Consider the following 27,206-nt stretch of genomic DNA (forward strand, 5'->3'; position numbering starts at 1 on the left):
ACCTATATTGTAGTAGAAAAGAAATGTAGTCAAACTTAAATTTGTTACTTAACAAAAAACGACACAATAATCAATTCCTGCTTCAAAATGCCGCCAAATACATTCGAAACCAGTGTAGATTAAGCCAGATAAACAACAATTACAAAATGTAATTTTGAAGTATTGTCTAATAATAATAATAACTTAAATCATCAATGTTATTTACGATTCAGACTATTTTTTTTTTAAAGCATCAGAATAATATTCTACTCACAGTTGGATTTAATGTAGCATCAAGTCTGTTCTGCTGCACACAACTCGCTATCCTACTGTTGTCTTCAGATATTTAAAAAAAATTCAAACACTCTTTTGAGACGTATTTACTGCAGGATGATCGCATGTTACACAGCACTGAGAAAATGACTGTCTCAATGTTTTTGCATCATTAGTAAGCGTGCATGACCAAACATTAAATTCTGCGCTGGAAGAAATTCAAGCATGAATATCGGCGTACGTAATCGTCTAAAATAGCACAATTCCTTCTATCGGTGCCATGCCGATAGGCTACCGATTATCGGTTTACCATTATCTGTGATTTACTGTGTCTGGGTTTCAGGTTGTACTGTAATGATTTTTTTTGCCTGTTAAAAATATCCACAATAATCACAATTATCTTCAATCATGTTTGAATGCCATTAATTGCAACTTTGGTTTGTAGTTATTTCTTTTTCACACACTCATTTCTTTTGTTATCGATCTGCTTTTGACTCGTCCACTTTTCAAAATAAAGTCATTCCACTGTTCTCTCCCACAGGGAGTCATACCACACAGCAAGGAACACAATATCACAGTAGCACTGTTCTGTCCTTTTTAGCTTAGATTAGCACTGTTAATACGATTATCAATTAAACATGTTCACTACAATAAATAATCAAAACTAAACCAATATAATCGATAATTCGATAACACTACCTGGCTTACCTGTGCTCTACTTCTACCATGCTATCCAGCAGGGAGCTTTTATTAAATCTTTTTCAATAGTTTTTACAATCAAAGTTGTCAGCTGCATTGCAGAGTAGTGAACAGAATTAATGGCATTGAGATTCATCTTTTGAACAGTTTTAAAAAAGCTCTATAATTTCAATCCGTTTATTAATCAACACTATGAATTACTAATTCTATATTTAAAGACATAGAGACACATTCCTAATAGTGGCAACTCTGCGTATTGTTACCCATTTTAAAATTCTAATAGAAGGATCTGACTGTATTCAAAATGTATTTTAACAAATAACTATACAGGTTAAAATGTAAGCATGATACAGTAAGTCAGTTCTTTCTATCTGTTTGTGCACATTACCTACTGCCTGACTACAGGACAGTAAAAGGGTACTACAATTCTTAATTATGAAAACGATTCCATTTAAAAATGAGTTACCTTCTTTAATAAGAATGATTTAGCAGCACACATGTTAGTTTATCTTCTTTTGCTGGTGTGTGAACAACACACTCTGCCAGAGCTGCTCAGAGAACACAGTTTTACATCACAGCAATATCTAGCTGGCTAGATGATACAACGCTCCCACACCACAGAAGAAATGAAAAGAAAAATCAAGGAATGACGCTCTTAATGTCAAATTGAAATCAATGCAATGTGGCACCGCAGGCTAATTCACCAGCTTGTCGTGTGCTTTATCCTTTGATAGAAAATTGTCAATACATTTTTGTTTCTTTGAAAATGACTTGGGTGTCTTATAAACTCATGATTGTGGGGCATATAAAAAATTAAACACAAATTCATAGTAATTCATAGTAATCATTTCAAGTACATTAAAATGTCTATTATTCAAACTAACTAGGCCCAGGGGGTATTCTGTATAATGAAATTGTGCGGGTTATCAAATTACAACCGTGAAATTATTTCTAAGACTTTTCGAATCATGAAACAGGTTTTATAAAAGCCATTTTCTTTAAAAACATAACTTACAGTAGTGTACTGTACTGCAAATGGCAGATTAGGAGGGCTAAATAATAACACAAAAAAAAAAAAACAGACATACTCACTTATATAATTTTTAAACAAACCTTGATTCCTATTGCAATGTCCAAAGGTTATATATTTGTACTGCTCTTCTGTGAATACTGCACTTATGTGGGGCACACAATTTCTGTGTATTTTGTTTTACTAAATACACATTGCACTATGGACTTTAGAAATTACAAAGTGCACTGAAAGACAGGGTAGGCTACATTATTTTATTTTTTACCAAAGCACAGTAAAAAATTCAACTTTTGTATTTTTTTTTTTTTAAATAAGTAATTGATATGTTTATCTTGAGGTTTTTTAAGTTAAATTTAGATTTCAAATGATAAAGTGGTATTTAAGTTAATGATATTACTAATAACAGCCTGTATAAAATAGCTTCAATATATTATTTATTTCTTTCTCAGCAGATGCCCTTATCCAGGACGACTTACAACTGTTACAAGATATAACATTATTTTTACATACAATTACATTATTTTTTACATACAATTACCCATTTATACAGCTGGGTTTTTATTAGAGCAATCTAGGTAAAGTATTTTGCTCAAAGATACAGCAGCAGCGTCCCCCACCTGGGACTGAACCCACGACCCTCCAGTCAAGAGTCCAGAGCCCTAACCACTACTCCAGGATCAGGTGTCAGTTATTGTAAGAAATATAAGTCACTATTACCTGCGCAAATATTACACAATATAGTTCAAAAATGTATAATTGGTCAAATAAAACATAATTCTAGGAGAGAAATTGTAAATAAAAGAAAATAAAAACAGTAAATTATTAACTTACTTTCAACTAGTTGACAACAATTACAAAAACATAACAGGTCACTGTAACACACAACAGAAATTATTTTCCAAATCCAATTATCTCTAAATAGCTTTTCAGACATATTTGTTTTTAAATAATTATCCACACTGATCAAATGTAATGGTTGTGCCTGCCATCGTTATTAAATGCTAAATGACAGTTCTTTAAAAAAAAAAAAAAAAAAGCAGCTTATTTTCTTAAGGGGCCTAAAACCCCCTTGAACATGTCTTTCATTTTATTAAGGCCAGCATCAAAAAACAGAATTGCAGTTTAATAAGAGCTTATCATGGCACTCATTTGATTGTTTAACACACTGTGGAGATTCATTACATGTATTTAGTTTTGTTCGCACAAGAAGAAGTCTCATCCCAACATTTTGCACAGTTTGCACTCTTAGCATATCTGTGATAGATATTTTCTTTAACAGAAAGGTTATAGAATTTTCATTTATATTAATGCTTGTGTCACTTTCCAGCTAACTAAAATGTATTTTTGCTCCTTGGTTGTAGAATGCTCAAACAAATATTAGTAAGTTGAATTTTAGAGGCTAATATAATTTTGGTTACAGCAGTAGTATGATTTCTGTTTATCACCCACTCTTTACCAATTTGTATAGCCTTGTCACAAATTGTAAATAAATCTAACTATTTAGGGATTGATATTTCTTTATTTACACACAAATACATACGCTGGGGTAGGGGTAAAATAATAAGCAGAGTCAGCTACTGTACTTTGTTACAAAGAGATAGTGTCAGTGTGAAATCGCGGAGGAGACGTCCAGCATTGTCACTCTGAGCTCACAATGAACAATTCACAGGAAGAACATCCACAGGATTAGCACACTGACGGCTATCTGAAACACATTGAAGCCTCAAGCATTAAGACTAGAGACCCATGCACAAGCGTCTAGAGTACACGTCCATTACCCTCTATCCTTTTCATTCACCTATCTACCCCTGCTCTGTACTATATTATACATAACTGTGTACATTTTAATAACATTTGTCCCATCAATTTACACAGTTAAATTCATCAGTGCCACTAAATGTCATTTTGAGTTTTCATTGCATTGTAAATTAAATGGTAGGCAGAGAACTGATGTGTCAAATCCTTCTGAGAGTATTACCATACCTATTCAGAGCAATAACTTTTTAAATCTTCTTAATATTATTTTTTTTAAATGTTTTTCTTATTTTAAATAGTTATTTCCTGTGTATCTGACCAGAAAGCTATGGACTTACAGCAGCTCCTCCACAGAGTATTTGTTTGTATGAACAGGACTGCTCATGCAAGTAGCTATACCCACATTCTTATTTTCAAATGTGTGATAAAGGATTGTTCATTTAATAAACAAATCTACTTCAGTTATATAAAATAACATATCACACTGAAGTATGAAAACAAAAAGTGCTTAACACCTTGACCAGTCGAAGGCACAAATTATTAATACTACCTGCAGCCTCGAATTTAGCTTACGAAAGCATACAAAAAATGTAAATGATTTTGGTATAATAATAATATTTGACAAGAAACTTCTACAGAGACAATTCTTTCAGCATAGAGCCTACTGTGAGACAACACCCTTCTTAAATGCATGTAAAAACTATTTTTAATAAGTCACAGGGCACTACTGGACTAAACTGGAGAACCAGCTATAGGTCTTACATTTATGCTTCTAAAACATTAAAACAAACAACGCAGTGGGGTCTATTACTGATCTAAGTGCTGGTGGGTAGTAATTGTTTAATTCCCTGGCTTTTTACATATTTTTAAAGACAGAAATACACTTAAAGGATTCTGGTTCACTGTGCAATGACAAGTACACAAAGGATCATATTTGAATTATATAGCCTATAACTGTAATCTGCCAATATTTAAGTAAGTAATAATTAACAGCAGCTGACAGTGTTCCTGATCTATAAATACCTTTGAGTATCATCTAGGAACATACACTTGCTATAGATTTTAGTTATTTAAACTGTAAAATAAATACCAGTAGTGCCTGAGGCCAGAGGAGCTACTGCAAGAATGGTTTCTGCTTTAATAGTTCAGATACTGAAAGCAGTATGAAAAATTGTCTTATTTGCTAAAACAAATGCAAAAGAAATGTATCCGTGAATAAGCATTTTACAATATCGGAGGTATTGTCACTGTGCAGGTAAAGTTTGAGGAAAAGGTTGGAATCTTCAATATAAACACAAAAGGATATTTTTTTTTAAGTGTTACCCTTGACCTCTGTAAATTGTACTCCTTTTGGTGCTCATAATAGAAGGATGTGTTTCTGAACTTTAATCTATAGTGTCTGGATATTTCACAAGAGGGTATATTTAGCAATAGTCACAATATGAGTATCAAATGTAATACCCAGTTTGATTTTGCTTCGAAATTAAGTATTTTGAAAGACATTGCCCCAATACTCTCGTGTCCTAGTTTCCAGATTATGATTATTGAAAAAAAATGTAGGGCTTGGCTTACAGTCTGTAGTGAAAATGAATTTCTGTCAGCAATCTGTTTTCATCTTGCTGGTATCTTGTACAACCTTTCACCAATGACACTAATACATCATAACTGGTTACCTCAACAAGAAATCAACAGCAATGGCCAAATGTTTTGCATCACCTAGAATTTTAGGATTGAGACATGATAAAAAAAAAATCAATCAATTAAAAAAAAAAAAATATATATATATATATATATATATATATAACATAATTTAGATATTTAATTTAACATCATGTAATCAAAGAAACTACAAAATGATATCATAAAAGTCATAAAGTAGTACAGTATTTCATGCTAGATTTCGTAATGTCACTTTTTTCAATTTTTGTCAGTTTTTTTTAAGTATATGGAAAACTACATGTGGTATGTAATTCAATATGTTACCGTAACATTATTCAGCAGGTTTCATTCGACTTTATGAAGCAAAATTAATTAATTCTATAGGGTGATGCAGAGCTGTAGAAAAAACACATTGAATCTGGAGAGTGAAGAGTGACAACAGATCCAATTTCCACTGTTTCCTAGCAACCAAAGCAACCAATTGTCAATAACGGGAAACAGTATGTCCAATAAACAGACATATCAGTGTGTCATTACCTCAGTTAAAACTTCAAACTTATAATCTATATAGACTAGTACTTTTATTGTACTATACTTATTTACATTATGTTTCCCAACTTGACACATTGGTAAGAGTTTTACATTTAGTAGTGTAACATTTTAAATCCCTCATAGGTGTGTTTTTAGCTCATATTTCCAACATACAGTATCTTCTGTTTTTATTTATATTTCCCTCTTCGGTTCAGCTATATATCGGTTTCTATGGCAACTCCCTGGCTTGACCCACAAAGCATTCAACCGCCCTCACTGTCTGATGATAGCGTGTTGTTTGTCGGTTTCTTTGCCGGATAAGCAGATGTCATAGAGAGAGAAAAGATTATAACAAAAGTGGAATGAAAGGAAAAAGGCAAAGACTTCCTAGGTTGTGTCAGGTATGCTTTGGTTTAAGAACCAGAACACAGCTTGTAGACAAAGACTATACTGTTCTAATGGCATTATACCTTTGTAAATACAGTTACATGCACACATGCAGGTCTATGATTAAGTGCTGCACTTTTTACTAGGTGCGTGAATTTCAAATAAAAACATATTCAAATACACAAGCACTACAACTTCTGAGTACGCAAGCGCTAGTCGAGTGACAGGCAGAGTAAAACGTGTATCTTACTGAGTTTCCTTTTGTAAATATGCTGGCATGAAGAACACACTGCAATAGGCAAACTATTCATATGTATGAAGGACAAGTCATAAACAAAGAAACAGCCATTCTGTCAGTGTTTCCAGGTTGTAGCCAGCCCATTCTGCCAATTACTTTGCAAATTAATAGAATCAATTGCTGCTAAGTGATGTATTAATGTGTATATACACTTCAGATTTTGAGTAATCAATATTTATGATTTAAATACAAATAATTATTTTGAGTACTAAACCCTAATTACGGAAAGTATATAATGTCATACACAGTATGTATAAATGATGTGTAAATTTATCCTCCAAAACCTTTCAAATACTGCTTTAAAGTAAAAGTAGTATTTCCTAACAGTCTACAGCACATGAAACAGAGAGGTACAATTCTTTCTATGAATCTTGTTTTCGACTGCTCATTTGCTTCACATTGTACATTCACTATAGCACATGCTTCGCCCAGCTGGGGTTAAAGGAAAATAAGCTATATTATTTTGGAAATGTGCAGTCAATATAACCCAGTAATGAAGCAGCTAATCTTACCCCAGGAAGCAGTTTCTAACCCCAGTTATTACTTGAGGAGAATACTTATCCAACTGATTCCTGGTGTGTATGACTGTGCCGAATAGAGTTACTACAGCATTTAATCACAGAGCTCCAGCACACAGCATGAACTCTGGTTGCAAAGATGATGAAGCTCAGTGCTCAATCCCTCCTCTCTAGAATTGGAAGCAGAGAATGCCCTATAGACAGCCCAACATGATGGGAGGCATGGAATGGACTACAATGTAGTTAAATACAACACGGCTGGACAAGTAGTGAAACCACATCATTTGGAAATGATCATCAGCAATGATTGAATAAGTTTATATCCCATGTGGCCTTATACGGTCAATGTTCAACAGGTACAGCAGTGTAACCATTAACCATGTCCCCCTGCAACACTACCTCTACCAAATGTATGAAATACAGAAGTAAGAAAAATATAGAACCAATGTGGTATTTCTACCATCCACCGGGTGAACAGAAGCAGGGGGCTGACTAATGCTTTATCAGCTGCACTGAGAGAGGAAACGAATTTTAAAAAGTCACCAGGATGTGACGACTAAAACAGAAACTGAATCTAAGCAAGATGACAGTAGTTAAGATAACTGATATTTAGACTTTGCATGTCTGTCTGAGTATTTATTGGCACCACTGTTTTTTAAGGCATTGTACTGTAAAAACTTCAGCCTAGTGGGGGTTGATTTTTGTCTTTTTCTCCCGGTTCATTTCTAGGATACAGACCTCTTAGACGTTTCAAAGGTTCTTGTTCAGAGGGGACTTTTGCTTTGGTTCTGTCCCATTTTGTGGGATTATGAAGTTCTCAACACTAGCAGTGTTTACCTATGTAACACCCGGGAGGGGCACTGGTTCTTTCTGATCGGGGTGGGATCAGCCAGGCAGAATACTAGAAGGAAAATAAACTAGACCACACTACTATGTCGGGCAACATCGTTTTATTAAATACAGGTGGTAGACTATATTTAACAAACAGGGCAGATCTAGAATACACAGTCACAGCAAGGGGGTTGCACTGCCCGTTAATTAAAACAATAACTAAATACACAATTACAATTTAAAACTAAAGGGCAATGCGGCTCAATACCTGCACGGAGCCGGGGCTCACAAAAAACTGCAATAAAACCAATACAGCCCGTCTCCAGCACTCCTCTAAAACCCCTTTTTAAAATACTACTTTAAAAACACACACACGACAGAATGGAGACCAAAAGCGCAGGCAGGGAGATAGGCCCACCCCACCTTCCAATTTACTATAAAAAGTCCCCAATTCCATCCTCATTCAACCCATAAATACAAACAATCAAACCCACTCATACCGTTAAAACAGTCTGCCAGAGGTGCTCAGTAAAACAACAATACAACTAAAACACAGGAGGGGTCCTCAGGTGCCTCCAGCTCTCGCAGCCTCGTCCGGGTCTCTCCCAGTTTCCCCGGCGCTCTTGTCTCGGCATCCGTCTGTTCCTGGAACTACTGCTGCAATAAAACACTCCTCTGACAAGACAAAATAAAACCTAAACTAAAAGAAAGACATTGCCATGACTGTGCTTTCTGTCCGCATAAACCAGCAGCCCACATAGCACAACGCTCACAGCAATGGGAGCACAGTGCTCCCACCCCCTCCCTGGTCCTGCAGCCGGACCCCTCCACTGCAGTCTGGTGGCCAAGCTCTCCTTGGGCAGCATGCTCCTACTGGGAAGACAACTGGTGGGGGTGGGATCTTTAAGATTTCACCACCCCACTTTGACCTCTGCACCAGTGCCCTCCCAGACCCGCAAGCCCTCCTTAACCAACTGAGCTGACCACCCGGCTGTCTCAGGCCGACGTGAGGTACCGGGAAACGGCTACCCCTTGAGGCATCTTCGCCTACGCAAGCCACCCCTCTCTTTTCCATTTAAGGACCAGTCCCCAAGCCAGCCTAGCCGTCGCCCTGAAGGCGTCCTCTTCTCAGGGTCCCGGCTGCTTCTTGCTGTGCAGGGGGGTGGATACTGCATGCCCCAGCCACCACAAGACGCCCCACCGGTGAGCCACTAGAACACAGAGACAGAAATGTTTCTAAATATGTCCTCATTGCCTCGTTTCCCTCTGCATATTTTGCCCAGCTGATCCACAACACCCGATCCTGCCGACTACGCCAAACTGTAGCACCAGGGAGGGGAGCTGGTTCTTTCTGATTGGGTGGGATCAGCCAGGCAGAATACCAGAAGGAAACTAGACCATCGTTTTATTAAATACAGGTGGTAAACTATACTTAACAAACAGGACAGATCTAGAATACACAGTCATGGCAAGGGTTTGCACTGCCCATTAATTAAAACAATAACTAAATACAAAATTACAATTTAAAACTAAAGGGCAGTGTGGCTCAATACCTGCACAGAGACAGGGCTCACAACAAAACAACAATAAAACCAATACAGCCCGTTTCCAGCACTCCTCTAAAACCCCTTTTTAAAATACTACTTTAAAAACACACACACGACAGAATGGAGACCAAAAGCGCAGGCAGGGAGATACGCCTTTAAATTCGGCAGCTCTTTCTTTCCTATTTGTCTTCCTACCACCAGCCGAATCAGGGTCCAATTCCTTTACTCCTGCTGGCTGCGCGTTCAGCCTCCACTCCAAACAAACCCGGGTTCACTTCACAATGGACAAATCAATCTGTCAAATGGATGAAATCAGGAACATTTATACCAGGTGCTCAGCTTCTTCAAATCAATCACTTTACACTTATGGGAGCTACGAACAGGGGAGCATTAAAGGTGTTAGTGTAACCAGTGCAAATATACAAAAAAGAAATGTGCCAATATAAACGTGCTTTAAACAAAGTGATCAAATCAAAGACAACATTAAATAAAAAGTGAATATACTACAATTTAACGTAATGTGAGCAACCCTGTTACACATATAAAAAAACAAAAACAGGATGGATAAAAAAAACTGCCACTGCATCTCTAGAAAAATCATATTCATCAGCCAGTTTATCTATTGCTTGCTGGCTTTTAAGGCACAGTGCCCGTCAATCATTTTCACAGTTCACTACAATACGTCTGTTTGCTGCCTAACTACATTATACATTGTACTATAGCTTAGCCCTCTGTACATACACACCACTTTATCAGAATACAGTATCAGCTGTAGGACAAAACAAGCTTTCTTGCCCTATAAAACCTTGCTGCCACTTTGTCATCCTTGAAGCCAAACAGTTATTATCAAAAGAGACATTTGATAATAACACACACACAAATGTAATTGCCTACAGCACTCATATTTTCACCACTGGCTTCTAAAACGTATAAAACTCTATGGGGCATTAAAGCTTTGAATGTCAAACAGTGTATCACTTCAGCCCTGCAAATACCTTCCCCACACAATGCTACAGCTCTCCGTAGTCCTTGGAGCAGCTTCAGCACTGCCTTATTGCAGAGCAACCAAAATACTTACTCAGTATCCACAGGTGCTCTTCCAAATACCTGGCACCTACACTGCCAGAATAATTTATCACCTGAAACTAAAACCACTTTTAGTTTTCATGAGTTTAAAAGCAGGCAAATACCTTGCTTGTTTGAGAACCTGGGATGCAAGCATTAAGCACAGTTAGAGCCTGCTTCCAAGCAAGTGCACTTGTGGCTACTGGATCCTGTTCCTTACACCAGGACCTATGAACTGTACATCCTTTCCTAGGGTTCCACTGGTATTATGATTCCAATTTCTGATATCAGTAGCAGATGCCTCATTATTATGATTAGCAGCAGCAGCATTAATAAAGAAGGTTCCATTTAATCTTAATATATGATTTCTTGATGGGTTTTCCCTTCTTCTATAGTTTACTTTTAGTGATTTTAAAAAAATGTTGATGGTCCAGTGTGTTTACATTGTCCTTTTTCACTACTTTGTCACGCTGTGAAGTGACCTGAACAGGTAAGCTACCAGCTTATGAATGCCAGCTTCAGAGCAAAACACAAACATGAAGACATGTAAAAACAGGATCTCATTTTTTACAAAACATTCTGATAACATTTTATATTGTAACACGCTTAAATGTAACAAAAAATAAACTGCATCACTGGCTTATTGTTAGGGGTAATCGAGGGATAACCACATATTCAGTAAGTGGTGGATGCAATCCAGGTAAATGCTATCAAATGCTTTTTGTAAAACCTGTGGCTTATCCAAAAACGATACTAGCTATTCGACTGACTATTTGATCTGGTATTGGAAGCACCTAAAATATGCTTGATGTTTATGTTATTTAATCTTAATTGAGCTCTATGACTTACTTAGCTCGTGAGATAGTTTGCATTACATTTTGCATGGCTGCATATAAAAATAATTACAGTATACAAAAATATGGTCCACACTCCACTCCCTGCACTTATTGGAGATTAACTTTTGAGTTCAGTTTTGGAGCGCAGTCAGTCAGAAGACTGGGACTACTGTATCAGACTATCAAAATGAAAGTTTAACATTTGAAACAGTTTTTCATCAACTATGCAATGCAACACTGGAGCAAAATAATGCAGAGAAGAACAGAAGTGTTCGATGTTTCTGTAGTGTGTCTATATGTGATTTGATTTTAATACACAATAAAATGTTACTGCTGTCCAATTAATTATTCGACCACATTGAAAGTGTCACTTTCAACTAAACAATCATACCTTTTTATTTTATAACCCTTGAAATGTAGAGTTTATACAGAGATGAACTGATTTATACAGAAATTAATTTATACAGACCAGCTAGTCTCGTCAATTAGGCCAAGTTTTATAAATTAATTAAAAAAATTAATAAAAAACATAGCTGAAAAATATTAGTCACTATCAGTAACTTATTTCAACACTCCAGAATATGATCAATAGTTATGCAGCTTTATAAAGCAGTTTAAATATTCAATATGACAAAGTTGTAGATGTGTTTCTTTAGTTGTATTTAAATGCTTACCTACAGTAGCAACAATAATATTTCAAGCTTGGTTGACAATGGCTATATTCAAGTATATTCAAAAGCATCATTTGTGAAACAATATTTCTTTATCGCTACCTTTTGTTTTATTATTTGAATCTATTTTATTGAATTGCTTTCCAGTTCTTACCAACTATTAAAATGTGATACATGCATTGCAGCTATTGTGTACTAAGTTCCCTTGGACACTGCAGAGCCTTGTATTAACATTTGACAATAATGATTACTGAATTCATTTACACACATCTATTTTATTACACTGTATTTAAAAGAAACTTAATGATTCTCTAACCATTTGATCCCAGCATTTTCTATGCATTTTTGGATATTGGGTAAAAGCGTCTGCTAAATAATAATAATAATAATAATAATAATAATAATAATAATAATAATAATAATAATCTAATAAGTGATGTCAGTACAAATAACCTACGACCTGAGATGCACGCAATCAGGGTCAGTGATGACAAAACAAATGAGTTCAATAATTAACCTAATAGCCTGTAATCATCCTATTAGTAACACAAGTGTTTTATGCAAATTCATTGAATCTGTTTTACAAATCGAAGGTTACATTCATTGGTATTTTTATTTTCAGTGTTAATGGAAAATAAATAATATTAATTCTCATGGTGAGCTAGTAAGTGGTTCCTGTTCTCTTTTATTAGATACAAATTTTTAGCTAATAAGTATCAAGCAACTCAAGAGGTATAAAACCATATAAAAACTGTTTAGATGAATTTTGTACATCAGCTCTTTCTCCAGAGATGTTCCTAAACAATATATATATATATATATATATATATATATATATATATATATATATATATATATATATATATATAATGGGTGTGGAGAATTCTTTTTTGTAATATTGGGGGGGAGAATAGCACGCCAACACGTTTTCTGTCTGCTGTGCATGCTTGTGTCTATTTTTTACATTACTGTTCAAACTTGTTGTCAGCACTTTAAAAACAACATGCTGTCTGGATAGGTACATTTCCCTGCTTTATTATGATTCTTCATTTAAAAGATGTATTACAGGATCAGGCTGTGCTGTATTTCATTTGGAAATGTGTGTCTCCTAAAAAGTTTGTACTTGTTATTACAAGTTCTCAAATATTAATTCAGTGTGTGTGCTTTTAAGCTACTTGCTCAATTTTTGCTTCTAACAATAAATTGTGCTATAACTTAACTACCTCTATTAAAAAAAAAGAAAAAAAACTGCTTTGTCTATAAAACAACATTTGTTAAATTATTTCCCCAGGTCTCTTATCCTGCTCACAAATGTTGGTATTTATTACAATTTTGGCAGCTGAGGCAGTACCATAATTACCATTTTCTTTCAAAGTTTATATACAATAATCGATAATCATGTTTTTTTTGTTTTTTGTTTTTTTCCCATGGAATCAAAATTGTGAAACCACACAACTTTGTCAAATAATAAATCACACTACAGAATCTGCACTGATTACAGAGCACCAACATCCTGGCTCTTGCACGCTTATAAATACAGTCTCCAACCAGTCTAGCTAACTTTGTATCCCCTTGTCTTCTTGAACCACAAAACATACATTACAAACATCTTAAACAGCTCCTAACCTCGATTTTACAAGAATAAAATTTACCTTTTTTGCTGCAATAAACAATAAACAGCATCAAAAAATCTGTTTACACTACCATGACTCATAGCTCCAAATTCGGCACAAAAATCATATCTTCTCATCTTTAGAAACATAAGAAACAAAAGAAAGTTTACAAACGAGAGGAGGCCATTCGGCCCATCTTGCTCGTTTGGTTGTTAGTAGCGTATTGATCCCAGAATCTCATCAAGCAGCTTCTTGAAGGATCCCAGGGTGTCAGCTTCAACAACATTACTGGGGAGTTGGTACCAGGCCCTCACAATTCTCTGTGTAAAAAAGTGCATCCTATTTTCTATTCTGAATGTCCCTTTATCTTTACATTGACCTGTCCTGTAAAACTTAACAGTTTGCCTTCTGCAGTGTTGTTCAGTGAGATCAATAAACACAGCACCAATGTAACTCAAGAATAAGAAGTTTGGCACGTCAAAGAAAAAGCCTGTAAAGATTAAACCTCAGCTTCAAAGTTTAATTGGTAGCAAATGTAAGCAAAGAAATCTATAATGTATTTTTTGTTATCAGTTTAAAAGGCTTTTTTCCAGTTTTTCAGTGTTGGCTCTTCTTAAAAAAAGTTTGTTTAAAGAAATATGGAGGGAGAACTTAAAAGGCAGTTGTTGCGTGCAAGATCACAAAGTAACAGACACAATGACAAGCAGTTGAAGAGTACAAAGTTCGATGGCCAACCGCCTTTAGGAAATTATAAGGCAGATACTTCACAGAGCAACATGTAACCAAAATGGTGGCTTATTTTGGAATATTGTAATACAACCAGAACCATTGTAAGGCTTCACTGAACTCATATTTCCTTTTCATTAAAAACTGTGGCAAACAAAAAAAAAGAAAGCTTTACAGTTTATTTCATTGAAACCAATCTTTTACATGAAAAAAAATTCATCTTGAAGACTTGCTTTTTCCATAGATTTATATAGCTGTTAATATCTAGATTTATTAAATAGTACCTAACTTCAATTCCTGATAAATCACTTGACCAACATTACCAACATAAATCATTTAAAATACACAACCAAAATGACAATATAATTCTGACACATTTAACTAATTTAATTAATATTGAATAATATGAGCTATTTTAAATTGCATTGGACAAGAGAATGTCTACCTGTTAACTAGGTAGTTAAAAATCAATAAGGAACTAGAATTTAACAACTATGGATATTGAAATGTAGGGTTATACATTATCTGAATGTATCTGGTGCCACTGAATTTTGTTCCAGAATGACAAATGGATTATATTGCTGTTTTAATAAAGATATTAATTATGTTATATTAAACATTATATAAAACTGTTATTTCTTAAACTATCCAATTTATTTATGATTAAATAAATGTGTTTTTGTCCATTTTTTATAAAAAAAATTTTTAAAATTTTTTTTAAAAAAAAGGTTTGCTTTGGATGCAATTATACAATTATTCAATAACATTTTCATCTGACAGAAAGTATTACACATATCTTCTATTTTTTTTTGTTAAATTATTAGTATAATACATACAATACTGAATTAATTGTTTGTCTCATAGTAGGGCAGCTTTTATTTCACCTAAACAATTTGTTAAGAAAACACATAAAACATGTTAAAATGTTCAACCACTTTTTTTTTTTTTTTTGCGAAAACTATAGTTGAACTGAAATTCACAATGTACAACCAGTTTCTGAAAGCAATGAAATCCAAACTGAAAAACCTGTTTTAAGAAAACTAATATTCTGATTTAGCTCTTTTGAGAAAACCTGAATGTGTTACACACTGACAGATTTGTGAATGAAATTTCAACACACAGTAGACAATTATTTCTACCCCTAAATATAAAAATAATACCAGTAGAATTTCGTTTTTTTTATTTATTTTTGTGTGTGTGTATGCTTTCACTGATGCATTTAAATTACTAAAAATGATTACTAAATTGTAACTCAACTAAATTACTAAATTGCAATTAAAAAGAATTACAGAGTTCATTAAACAATGCATTATTATTGTCTAAATTGTACATACTTTTTAATAGAAACAGCTTTGAAAAGTAGAGTTTGTGCCGCATGTGAACAGACAGATATCTAAACACAAAATAACTAAAAGAGAATAGTTTAGCTAAAACCGCATTTATTTTTAACAACTTATAAAGCTCGATTATTTCTTAACCGAAAAGGTCCAGAAATATTGACGGAATTAATTAATTATCACAAACACATTTAAAATCTTTTAAAATCAAAATTCAGAACATACATTTTGATAGTGATTTGCTAAACTAAAGCCCATCCTAACTGTTCAGCACGATAAAGCTTTAAATCAAATTTAAAGGGACAAAAACACCTGTTATTTTTTTTTTTTTTTTTTTACAATTGTTGAACCAAACAAACAATAATACATCTCAAGTTGTTTATTTCTCATTTTGTAATTGAATTCCCTCCTGTCAAAAAAAAAAGGTTTCTTTAAAGACTGGAGTAAACGATTTGAAAGTGTGAATACACCCCTATCTGAAGTGTAAAATAACTAACCGTGGTTCATGTTTGCTAGTAAGTTTTCATTTTTTTTTTAACTTTGCAAACAATTCAGTTGGAATCGACCCCTTCTTAAACACAGCTCTGGTACAAAGGAATAAGAGGTATCCAACAATCCTGAGCTTTTTCAATGCGTGAATCTGAAGAGCAGAACATACTCATAAAACTTAAGAAAGTAACATATCTCTCCTAATTTGTATTTAATATTTATATTAATGTGGGAAAACCAAACAACCGGAGTGCTTGATATACTTTGAGTTATATTATTTCATTGTTTGGTTCCAGGTTTTTTAGGATCTTTACACAGTAAAGTACAATTTACTACTACAATGACATAACTGGGAATCAAGGAAATGTGTTCTTTATCTGCCAGTATTGAAGCAATGAGCATTATATGTAATGCAGGCAGGTAATGCATGTACTGACACAGAAGATTTCTAGAAGAGTTATTGTTTCAAAATTAGATTACTAAATGTTGTTAAAAAATAAAAATAAAAACAGCACTGCCGTTCATAAAATATCAACAGCTTCATGTAATATTATCCTTTTTCATTTGGTACATAATTTGTTTTACAATTTCTGTCTTGGAGAAAATTGCTATTTTTGTAGCTTCCTGTAAAACAGTTTATTTAAATGAATATATATATATATATATATATATATATATATATATATATATATATATATATATATATATATATATATATATATACACACACATACTTTGAAATACAGGCGTATTGATTGCACTGTACTTGAATACACTTACCTGTAGCACTACATTTGATTATAGAGAAAATAACTATAATAAAGTTGAGGTATGTAGTTCTAGAGATTGCTTATCATTCCTGTTGCAGAATTATGTACTAGTTACATGTAGTAAATATTAAAGAAAAATGAATTACAGTCTATCTATTTTGAATTGCATCCATGTCAAATCATGTTTCTTTTAAAAGAATGATCTCCTGGTAATATAATTAAATCTATTAATTAATGAAAACAGAACCTCCAGTTGAGGTAAAATTACTACAATTTCTATTAATTTATTTTTTGTTTCTAGTTCCAGTCTCTTTTGTGGCTTTTTAATATACATATATTTTTTTTTTACATGATCGTACAAGGACTGCTACAGTTTGAAATGCCTTCAGACAACCATGGTCTTCCTCCTCAAATGTTGTACATATTTTACACAATGCAAACTTCATCACCAGACCGCAAGTCACACAAGGAACAGTCAATCTCCGAGGCCTTATAAATGAAAGACAAATGATTTCACAATCACTGAGAAAATATTGGGTACCATAATTAAATGTACCCCTATTTTATTATTATTATTATTATTATTATTATTATTATTATTATTATTATTATTATTATTTCTTAGCAGACACCCTTATCCAGGGCGACTTACAGTCGTAAAATTTTATCTGCAAGGGTAAGAAAAAGAAAACTACCAAAAACAACAGAAAACATGAATATAATGTAGCTGCACCTGCCTGAACTCCCTTGTTGTTTTGCAAGGTTTATAACATAACATCATTTTTCTCATTGGCAAACAAATGGGGGGGGGGGTCAAGGGCAAATCAAGTTCCATTAACTTGATATTGGAAGAATGAATGATTAAGCAGCTTGAACCAGGTGCACTAAGCAGGGTCTGACCATACCTTGCAGAGTGTAAAAGTGCACTTAAAGCTTCAACACATTTTTTAAATAGCTTAACCGTAGACTGTACTGCCGATATGTTGCTGACAGACAAGAGCTATGGAATCAGTATAGTCTTTAATAACAGGAAGAATGTATGACATGGTGTGAGTTTTTCTTTTCTAGTTTATCATTGTTTTATATTAGTGCTGGGACAATTGTTTGATTTAGAAATGCATTTTCAGAAGCAAAGAAAAGTCACCAGATTCCATTTGCAATGTGTTCACTGAGGTCTGAAATAAATAGAACACACTGTATGGTACACAAGAGTCTGTGGGAGGTACCGCAAGGTAACTGGGTGAGGTACAGGGTTTGTTTTACCCCCATGAGATAAGCTCTCTATTATACCCCTTAATGAACAAATATCTCAATATTTTAATGAACATTTGAAAATTAAAGATACAAGCACTGTTCTATATTTCCAAAATGCTTAAGTCACCTTGCTTAAAAATCAGGAATTCCCTGCTGTTCAAAAGAATACAGTATGCGACAGTCCTTTTCTTTTTAACAACTGAATTTCCATCACTTTATTATTTCATTCAGTGAAGACTACCACGTGAATGCTAAAGCGATTACAAAAATATACACCATAGAAATAGTGTAAAAAAACAAGAGTCCTGTTAGTATATTAAGGCATTAAGGTGACTCATGAAGTCAATGAGAAAATAAAAAGAAAGGAATGCCTTTTAAAAACAGTGTTCCATAAACATACAAAATGGGTGGGTTTACAAAGAGTCTTGCTTTTCCTTAAACCTCTGCAGACCAATAAATCAATTAAGCCACTGACTTCAGCACAAACAAGTTTTTCTTGTAACAATGAAATTAAACTAGATTATTTTTTTTTTTTTTTTAATCTTCCATGGGCATGTTGTAAAAACCTACTTTGTCTGAAAAAAAAAGGCTTTTAAGTTCCTTCCTTTCAGGTTAATGAATCAAAATTCAGAGTTTACATCATAAATGCTGCAAACTTAACACTCGGCTAAGAGCTTTGTCAATGTCCCTGTGAAGTTTACAGTGAGGTTTACAGAGTCTAATTCCTGTCAAAGTTAACACAGATATAAGCCTTGCAATTTCAATTAACCCAGACAGAGGGTTTACCTTAATAGAATATAGATGCACCCTGAAATGTATTTCGGGCATTGCTGCATATTTGTGTGGTGGTGGTCTTCTTTGAATGCACTACTGCCACATTCCAGGCAGAAAAAAGTCATCTAGCAGTCACCCAGGAATGCTTTCTCATTCATTAGTTTAGCTAAGGACTAGAGTAACCAATAAAGGGAGACATTAATCTGGGAAAAATGTACAGAAAGAAACGTGAGGAGTGTCAAGGAGGAAATAAAGCTTAACATCCTTTAGTATATGGGATTGCCAACGTTATTAACAGAAAAGCAGAAACAGAGTGGGTAAGTGGTTCACACAGATCTACAATAGGCTGCAAAATATTAGCACTACACCAGATGTACAAAGCAGCGCGGTTGTTTATTCCAGATGTTTACACAAGTGTGTAGTTGGTACAAGGAAAACAGCAATGTTACAGAATTAAGAAACAACTTAGGTGGAGTCCTTTAATTAACCTTCAGAGTTGTTTATCGCCAGTGTTGTAGCTTTGCCAGCTTTATTTTCCTTTCACACAAATACAACAAGTTGCTCACTGGGGTAAAAAAAGCTTTGATAATATGGCCGTGAATTAAGTCTTAATTAAAGCCAGATATTAGCCACAAATGTGTAGGATGGAAGTATCTCGTATTTAAAAATGGTGGATGCTGTGGGAATGCTGAGATTTACTGTACCTAAAATGTCCTATCTTACTATTTTTTTTTACAATTATCATTAGCACATTTTAAATTCCTATGAGTTATTTGAGAAAGTTATTTGCAGAAATGTTGAACAGGCTTCTAAAATATTAGCTAAGATAAAGGCTAAAACTGATTGGGGGCGGGGGGCGGGTTCTGCCCAAAAATGCAGTTACTGAGATTAGTAAATGTACAATAGTACTTAATGGTTTTTATTTAAATTACATGCTGTGTTCAAATGGTAAAAAAAATAAATAAATAAATAAATAAATAAATAAATAAAAATAAAAATAAAAATAAAAATAATAATAATAATAATAATAATAATAATAATAATAATAATAATAATAATAATAATAATAATAGCAATTTAAGGCAGTCAATATCAGCATTGCCACAATATGTCCAACATTAATGTAGGGATAATCTGTGGTTAAAGTAAGAAATAACTACTGGTGTTGCTCAACTAATAGTTTGGCAGCCTTGTGCATTAAGCCCAGTTCATTCAGACTATCTGTTGATGGGTGTATTTTTGAAATGCTACTTGCTGGAAAAATCAACACAGAAATAAGTTTGTAAACAATAACATATAATATAATAATAATAATTATATTTTTTAAAGAAACCAATTTTATCCCCTCAAAAAATGTAAATATTACATTTTATAAATTGTATTGCACACACACACATTATCACATTAAACAGCTTTTCCAAAGGGGCACAAATTATAGGTTTTACAGTCAGACACACGGCAGGTTAATATGTAATATACCAAATACAATATTTTTGATATATTTATATATTACAAAATCATAAATCAAAGGTAATTCTCTTGATTTTCAAAACAAAACAAAACAAAACAAAAAAACAGAACTGTATTTACTGGAACAGACCAATTAAAATATTTATATTGGTTCTACCTGTATATTTTTTTCAACATGAACACATCACACAAAATGGTAACTGCTGTATTATCACAAATATCTACTCATCAATTAAGAGCACCGAAACAAATGGTTAGAAGAGAAAATGATCTGAGCTGCTAAGACTATGGATCATGCATGAGCAATGACCTGAGCTCAGACTCAGACTGTGAGGAATTCCATCGTCACCTGGACCAGGCCAGTGCTGTCTGTGCCATTCCAGCTGCCACGCTTCCTTCTCAAGGTATATAACCAACCTCCCTTCAATGTACCCTCAAACCATTTAAACTGGCTGAGCTGCTGAGGTGAAGACAATTAAGACATTTTGAACTCAAAGGATAGTGTATTGCCCCATTACCTCCCAAACCTTGCTGTCAATCCTTTCACTGTCCCCTTAACAAGATTTTTCAACTTTTGTTTTGAAAATGGAAAATCTAAGTTTTATATCATTTGTAACACAGTGTGTTTAAAACACAGCATTGCCACATACTGGGAGTATTCAGCCTACAGAACAAAACACACTTAAATAAGAAAAAACACCCTATGAGTTCTGACTGTGGTTACTTGTCAAAAATAGTGCATTCCACCTGGAAGAGAATTTAAAATGAACACCAGTAAGCTCACATATATGTAGTATTACTGCAGGGCTTTTTACAGAAAGCTATGCCTACAATGGGGCCATGAACTGATTTAACCAATAACAACCATTATAACAAACAGCTTTGTTAATGTTGCTAATCTTTTTGTAAAGTTGGCTTTATTTAAAACACACACACACACATACCAAGACTTCACAAAACTGCCACTAACATTAGGAGTATTTTTATTTTTTTAATTAAATACAAACTTTTAACACATCTCCAACGGTCAATGGGTTTTCCAATTTACTGAAATATCTGTTTTCAAGCAATAATAGTGTAAGGCTACAATATCATTGACAATTGACAAACAAAACTATAAGATGTACTTTAAACAATACCTACTACAGATTAAATGCACTGTATATACAACTGTAAACAAAGCTATTACTGTATATAACTTTCTGATAGAACTTGTATTTCAATTAATCTAAATAAATGTTATCATTTCCTGTAAATGCCAGGCCTTTTAACTTTATTTTATTAAACATCTCTGAATATTTCTGCTGCTTAAAAAATTACAAATAAATACACCAATGTGTACCTCAGACACTACTGTTTACTGGGTGTTGTCAATAAATACACCAATGTGTACCTCAGACACTACTGTTTACTGGGTGTTGTCAATAAATACACCAATGTGTACCTCAGACACTACTGTTTACTGGGTGTTGTCAATAAATACACCAATGTGTACCTCAGACACTACTGTTTACTGGGTGTTGTCAATAAAAACACACTTCTATAACATCACATACATGAGAGTTGTTCACCAGATTTTTTATTAACTGAAAGATGGATGGACAGATTTTTCTAGAAATCTTTGAACTGTTCAGCCTCTACATGTAACGCCTCTCACAATACAACTTCACCGTTCTTTGAGAAGTATCGCCGTCTGTTAAATACTCGTATTTCAAACGTCCTATTGACCTAAACACACCTGTTAGCATTGTCCTCATTAAAATGTTTAACGTCTTAATTTTCAATACCAAAGTTACTATAACGATTAATAACTTATATATAAGAATTGTGTGTAATTATTGTTATTTATTTAAGTGGTCCTACAGTTTTATTCCCTCTCAAGGACAAACTGAATTTAAAAATAATTTCTGAAAACGTATGTTTTCCATGACTATAAGCAATACATGTTTTCTGTTGAACAGCATACGAGTCATTATATTTGAATATGCTGAAATATGTACACTAATGTATTATTTTATTTTTATTTTTTTATCGAAGAAATGTTTTTTACAAAATGACACTAGCCTATATATCAGTCCTTACGTAAATATTTGAAACCAGATCTTATCATAGACATATCGTACTGTATTTAACATCAATCTCCTTATCCAAATCAATAACAAGTACACAGCGGAAGCAGTCCACTTGTTAATTAACGTTTTTCAGACAGTTTGCAGAATAGCACTTGTATTAGCCTATAGTTGATAGATACGTACTAGAATTAAAATGTAATCATTAATTTGAAAAATAAGAACATTTTGTTTTCTTTAAAACAAGTTAATATACATTGTAATTGCTTTTAATAAACGTCAAACAACGAAGCATAATCACGTTATACACAACAGGAAGCATTTCATTGAGCTATTTTCGTTTTAAGAATGATTTCCTTTTTTCAGTCTCAACCGTTTAACAATACAAACTCTTACACGAACAGAGGGTTCTAAAACGATTGAAATACAACGTCTTCAAAACGTACAATAATCCTTAAGGGCATACGACCTAGGTAAACAAAGGCAGGGTTACATAATTAAATAATTATTCATCAGACCAACAAAAAGCATTTGCAGCCCCCTCTCTATGTAGCAACAATAATTCGTAGTAGCCATTTGAAGTATGTTGTGTAGTTTTATTATTATTATTATTATTATTATTATTATTGTTTTTAATAACAACACTAAATAGCATCATACCTTAGCTTCTTCGGGACAGAGTAGTCTACCTCAATCACCTTTCCATGTAATTCGACTTTGCCTGTGTGTGGGGGGGAGAAAGAACAATACTAAAAAAAAAAAAAAAAATGAGTTGGCTAATAATGTAGGAAAATAGGAAAGAGGGTATATTAATTTAGCTGATTGTTTTTCAGCAAAATTGTTCCATTTCACATATATCTGCACCTCGAAACAGTAAGTTAAAACTCGAGCTGAAAAACGATACAACTTCTAAAAGTTTTTTTTTCTAAGTCTGACAAAATACCTGGGGAAGTTGAAGCCCATGTGGATCGGTAGCCAGTTGAATATATATATATATATATATATATATATATATATATATATATATATATATATATTACAAAATTACAAAAGCGGCGCCAAAGGGGTGTGATGAGCTCATATTTTAAAACTCACAATGAAGGACGGGGCAGCCATGCTTTCTGCTCCCACCTCCCACTTAGCTTGTGAGAGGGATAGATTTTTAGAAGAAAAAATATAAGAGAGATGGAAAAGATAACGATCCGAACAAGCCTCGGCCCTCCTCTACCGCCTCTTCGTCTCTTCCCCTGTCTCTAGATAAGGCTGTGTGTGTGCATTCGGCGCGGTTCACGGGTTAAAATCTATTTTCCCTTTCGCTGTGTTAATGCAAAAGTGGCCTGGCGCCGCTCTGAAATGAAGTCTCACCTCGTCCACCCAGCTACCTGTTTATTAGCACTTTGCTCCGGACCCCCAGCACCTACATATAGGACACCTCGTAAAAACATGCCCGGGCACTTGAGGAACATGTACTTGGCACCTACTTTCCGGCTACCTTCCTTGTGGCCTTTCAATAAAATCAAGACAAAAAATACCTGAAAAATAATTATGCCTACCCGAGCATCTACACCATTCCATGTATTTCTATGGGTGATTGCTATGTAGCGCTCGTATGAAGGCAGCGGGACTTTATTTGATTTAACGTGTTAATTGGAGTATGTGTGGATTTATTTGTTTTTTGTATGAAGGTCTTTGGGTATGTGCATGGTTATTAAATGTGTCCGTTTTGTTTGTTTTAGAACGTAAAGTAGTCCGGCTGACCTCGGGTACTGGGGTGATGCACATTCTAAAGCCGTCCCGAACAGGAACATATCTTGTCCTGAACTCCTAGCTCTCCGTTATTTCTGGGTATTTATTGAATGGATTCATTTTAATGGACGGTATAGGATAATCAGTGGCGCGGTTGTTTCTGAAGTTAAGATGCACTTACCAGATAAAGATTCAATTGCTTTAATGGCCCAGTTTTGGTCGGGGAAATCCACGAAAGCATAACCGGACTTGAGCAGGACCTGACCGGCTAGAGGGAGCTTCCTCTCTCCGAAGAGTGTCTTCAGGTCCTCGGCAGTCACTGAAGGGCTCAGGTTCCCGATGTATAGTTTGTTCATGATCCAAAAGAAAATTCCGAAATGGTAACAAAACTGGAATAATCCAACAAAAAAATAATAAAAAGGAAAAGAATAAAAAGAGAAAAAAAACAGCAAAAAAAGCAGCAATCACCCCCCAAATCCACTCGACCCCCCAGTTCCAACTGTGTTCTTGGCAAAACACTCTGACTGGGGTAGAAGAGTCGATGCGACGCTGTACTGAGTATGTAAGCGCCGCCTCTAAATAAAATCTGCCTTAAAAATATCAGGAAAATATGTTGCTACCCGGACGTGTTTGGGGACTACGGCACCAGTATTCCGAATGATCTGGCATCGAGATACCAAGTGGCACCAAGATCCCGGCGGTGACCCGGGGTAAATTAATCAGGGGGGTGGGATGGAAGTGGCAACAAGATCCTTGATCCAAGCCTTAAATAGAACTGTCGGTACCACTGCAGTGCAGCCAGAGGAAATTGGCTTTTAGATTTTGTTTCGTAGTTACTACACACAAAAACATGCGTGCACACCAGCGGGATGATATTAACGTTACAGATAGTATATATTACGAAAAGGAAATTGACTAGTTTAAAGGAATCACCATTGAAAAACAACCGTTGCGTCAATCAGTATTTATTTTGCGTACGGACGCAGTCTTTTTTTTTTTTTTTTTTTTTTTTTTTTTAATCGTCTCAATAAAAAAGGGAGATAACTGGCGTTCTAAAACGTTAAGATTTCCCCCCACCCCCCAAAAAAGCCTGGGCTCTGCAGTCAGAAGCCGCTCCAGAACCCAGAAGACAACCCATAGAACGTTGCCGTGAATGTCACAGGTAAGAAGTATCAATCCACATTAATAACAACAAGATAATCAAGTCTTCAAAACGGTAAACGGGGGGTACGTAAGGCGTTGCTGCTTGCTAAACCTGTTGAAGCTGACACACTGGATCCTTCAAGAAGCTGCTTGATGAGATTCTGGGATCAATCAGCTACTAACAACCAAACAAGCAAGATGGGCCGAATGGCCTCTTCTCATTTGTAAACTTTCTTATGCTCTTATGTTCTAATGTGTATTTCTTTTTCGCTGGTTATGTCTTGTCCCACTTGTCTATCAATCGCCTGGAATACGGATTCCACATTGATTGAAAGTTGAGGGGGTTGGGTTTAAGAAATGATTGAGGCTTTATCTAGCCAATCGTAATGTCCAAAAAATGTTGGGGTGGGGTAATACTATACCCAACATGCAATAAACTCCGCCCCCTTCACATGGTACTGTAGCTAAATGACAGACTCAGGTTGCAGGAAAGCAACAGCTCTGTTGCAATGCTACTGGACGCTTTGTGCACACAACAAAGGGACACGTTTCTACGTAGATAGTGAATGAAAACAAAGACACGCACACGTAAGACAAACTTCTGTAAAGGGGACACAGATTAGATAAATTGTTACTAGAACTGTTTTCTCGGATCTGGGCAGGATTATTGCGCAGTAGGCTTATGTATTTCGTTAACATCGTAATTCTTTTTACTGTACTGTTTACTTTTATTGCACTATATTTACAGCATGACATATATTATCACCCGTGCAGTGCTGATAGTTAAAAAATGCAGTAGTTTACGTTTGTCATGAAGAAAAGGAAGTGCAAATTAGCATTAAATATGTGAACAAGCCCTGTTTGACAACACTCACACATGTTAGGTGGAACCTCACACATTAAGAGAACCATTCTTCTCAATTGCCAGGTTATACCAAAAATGTGATCGGTGCATTGATTGAATGAAGGTGCAGCACTTCTAAATATTTATTCTGTCTGCAGTCAAACTAGCAGCCTGTTTATGCTGATTTTGCCGATTTCTACATTCAATCTGAAAACTCCCAGATATTAATACTGTATATCCTGGATACCCAGTTTGATCTTGCTACAGCATCTTTGGACCTTGGTGACTACAAAGTATTAAATGCAGTATTGAATACACTTATGAATCATCAGAAACAGTTGGCATGTAATATTTTTCGTACAGAAATTCACATTTTGCTGAAGTCACAGTGGTCCATTCAGTTAAAAATACAATCATGTTAAAATTAAGATCAATCCTTCAAATACAACATGGTGAATAAACTAAGTTGCTGTTGACTCCTGAATCCCCTAAAATGTATCAATTTTCTGGGAATGATGGGGCTCAACCCAGTTAAACCCAGTTCAACATACCTTGGTATGAATTAATAACTTCCCCCCCCCAAAAAAAAAATGGATCACTGAACAATGAAACTTGCTTGGTAACAACAGTAGACCATGGTGATTGAATAGCTGGCATCATAGGGGGCACTGTCATGGCATGTCTAGAGGTACTCAATGTGACTACAGCAGCAGCACATCACATAATGCAAGACACAGCCATTATTCTTCCTCCAGTGATCCACCATTGGTACTGTTGGTTTCATTATTACTGCAAATATTGTCAAGATGTATCACAATATGAGCTTGAATTTGAGCCCCATGGCACCAGTTTTATATTTTACTTTGTTCACTTTATGTCCCCCAAGGCCTAA

At 34.7% G+C, this 27,206-nt stretch overlaps 1 protein-coding gene across 5 annotated transcripts in view; it reads right to left on the bottom strand.

The window, feature by feature from the left end:
* The window catches only part of LOC117426594 (insulin-like growth factor 2 mRNA-binding protein 2), a 74,656-nt gene extending 49,704 nt beyond the window's left edge, over positions 1-24,952 (bottom strand). For 2 of the 5 annotated variants that reach the window (XM_034044328.3, XM_034044326.3), the window contains exons 1-2: positions 24,509-24,952; positions 23,242-23,302 (exon numbers count right to left, since the gene is read on the bottom strand). In XM_034044328.3, coding sequence (XP_033900219.3) covers positions 23,242-23,302; positions 24,509-24,683 — 236 coding nt within the window. In that variant the 5' untranslated portion in view covers positions 24,684-24,952. The remainder of the gene's footprint in view (positions 1-23,241; positions 23,303-24,508) is intronic. The other 3 variants (XM_034044330.3, XM_034044329.3, XM_059033506.1) reach the window with 2 other exon arrangements.
* Between the last annotated feature and the right edge of the window lie 2,254 nt (positions 24,953-27,206).

The sequence above is a fragment of the Acipenser ruthenus genome, chromosome 11 (assembly GCF_902713425.1).
Source record: "Acipenser ruthenus chromosome 11, fAciRut3.2 maternal haplotype, whole genome shotgun sequence".
NCBI classification, from domain to species: Eukaryota; Metazoa; Chordata; class Actinopteri; order Acipenseriformes; family Acipenseridae; genus Acipenser; species Acipenser ruthenus.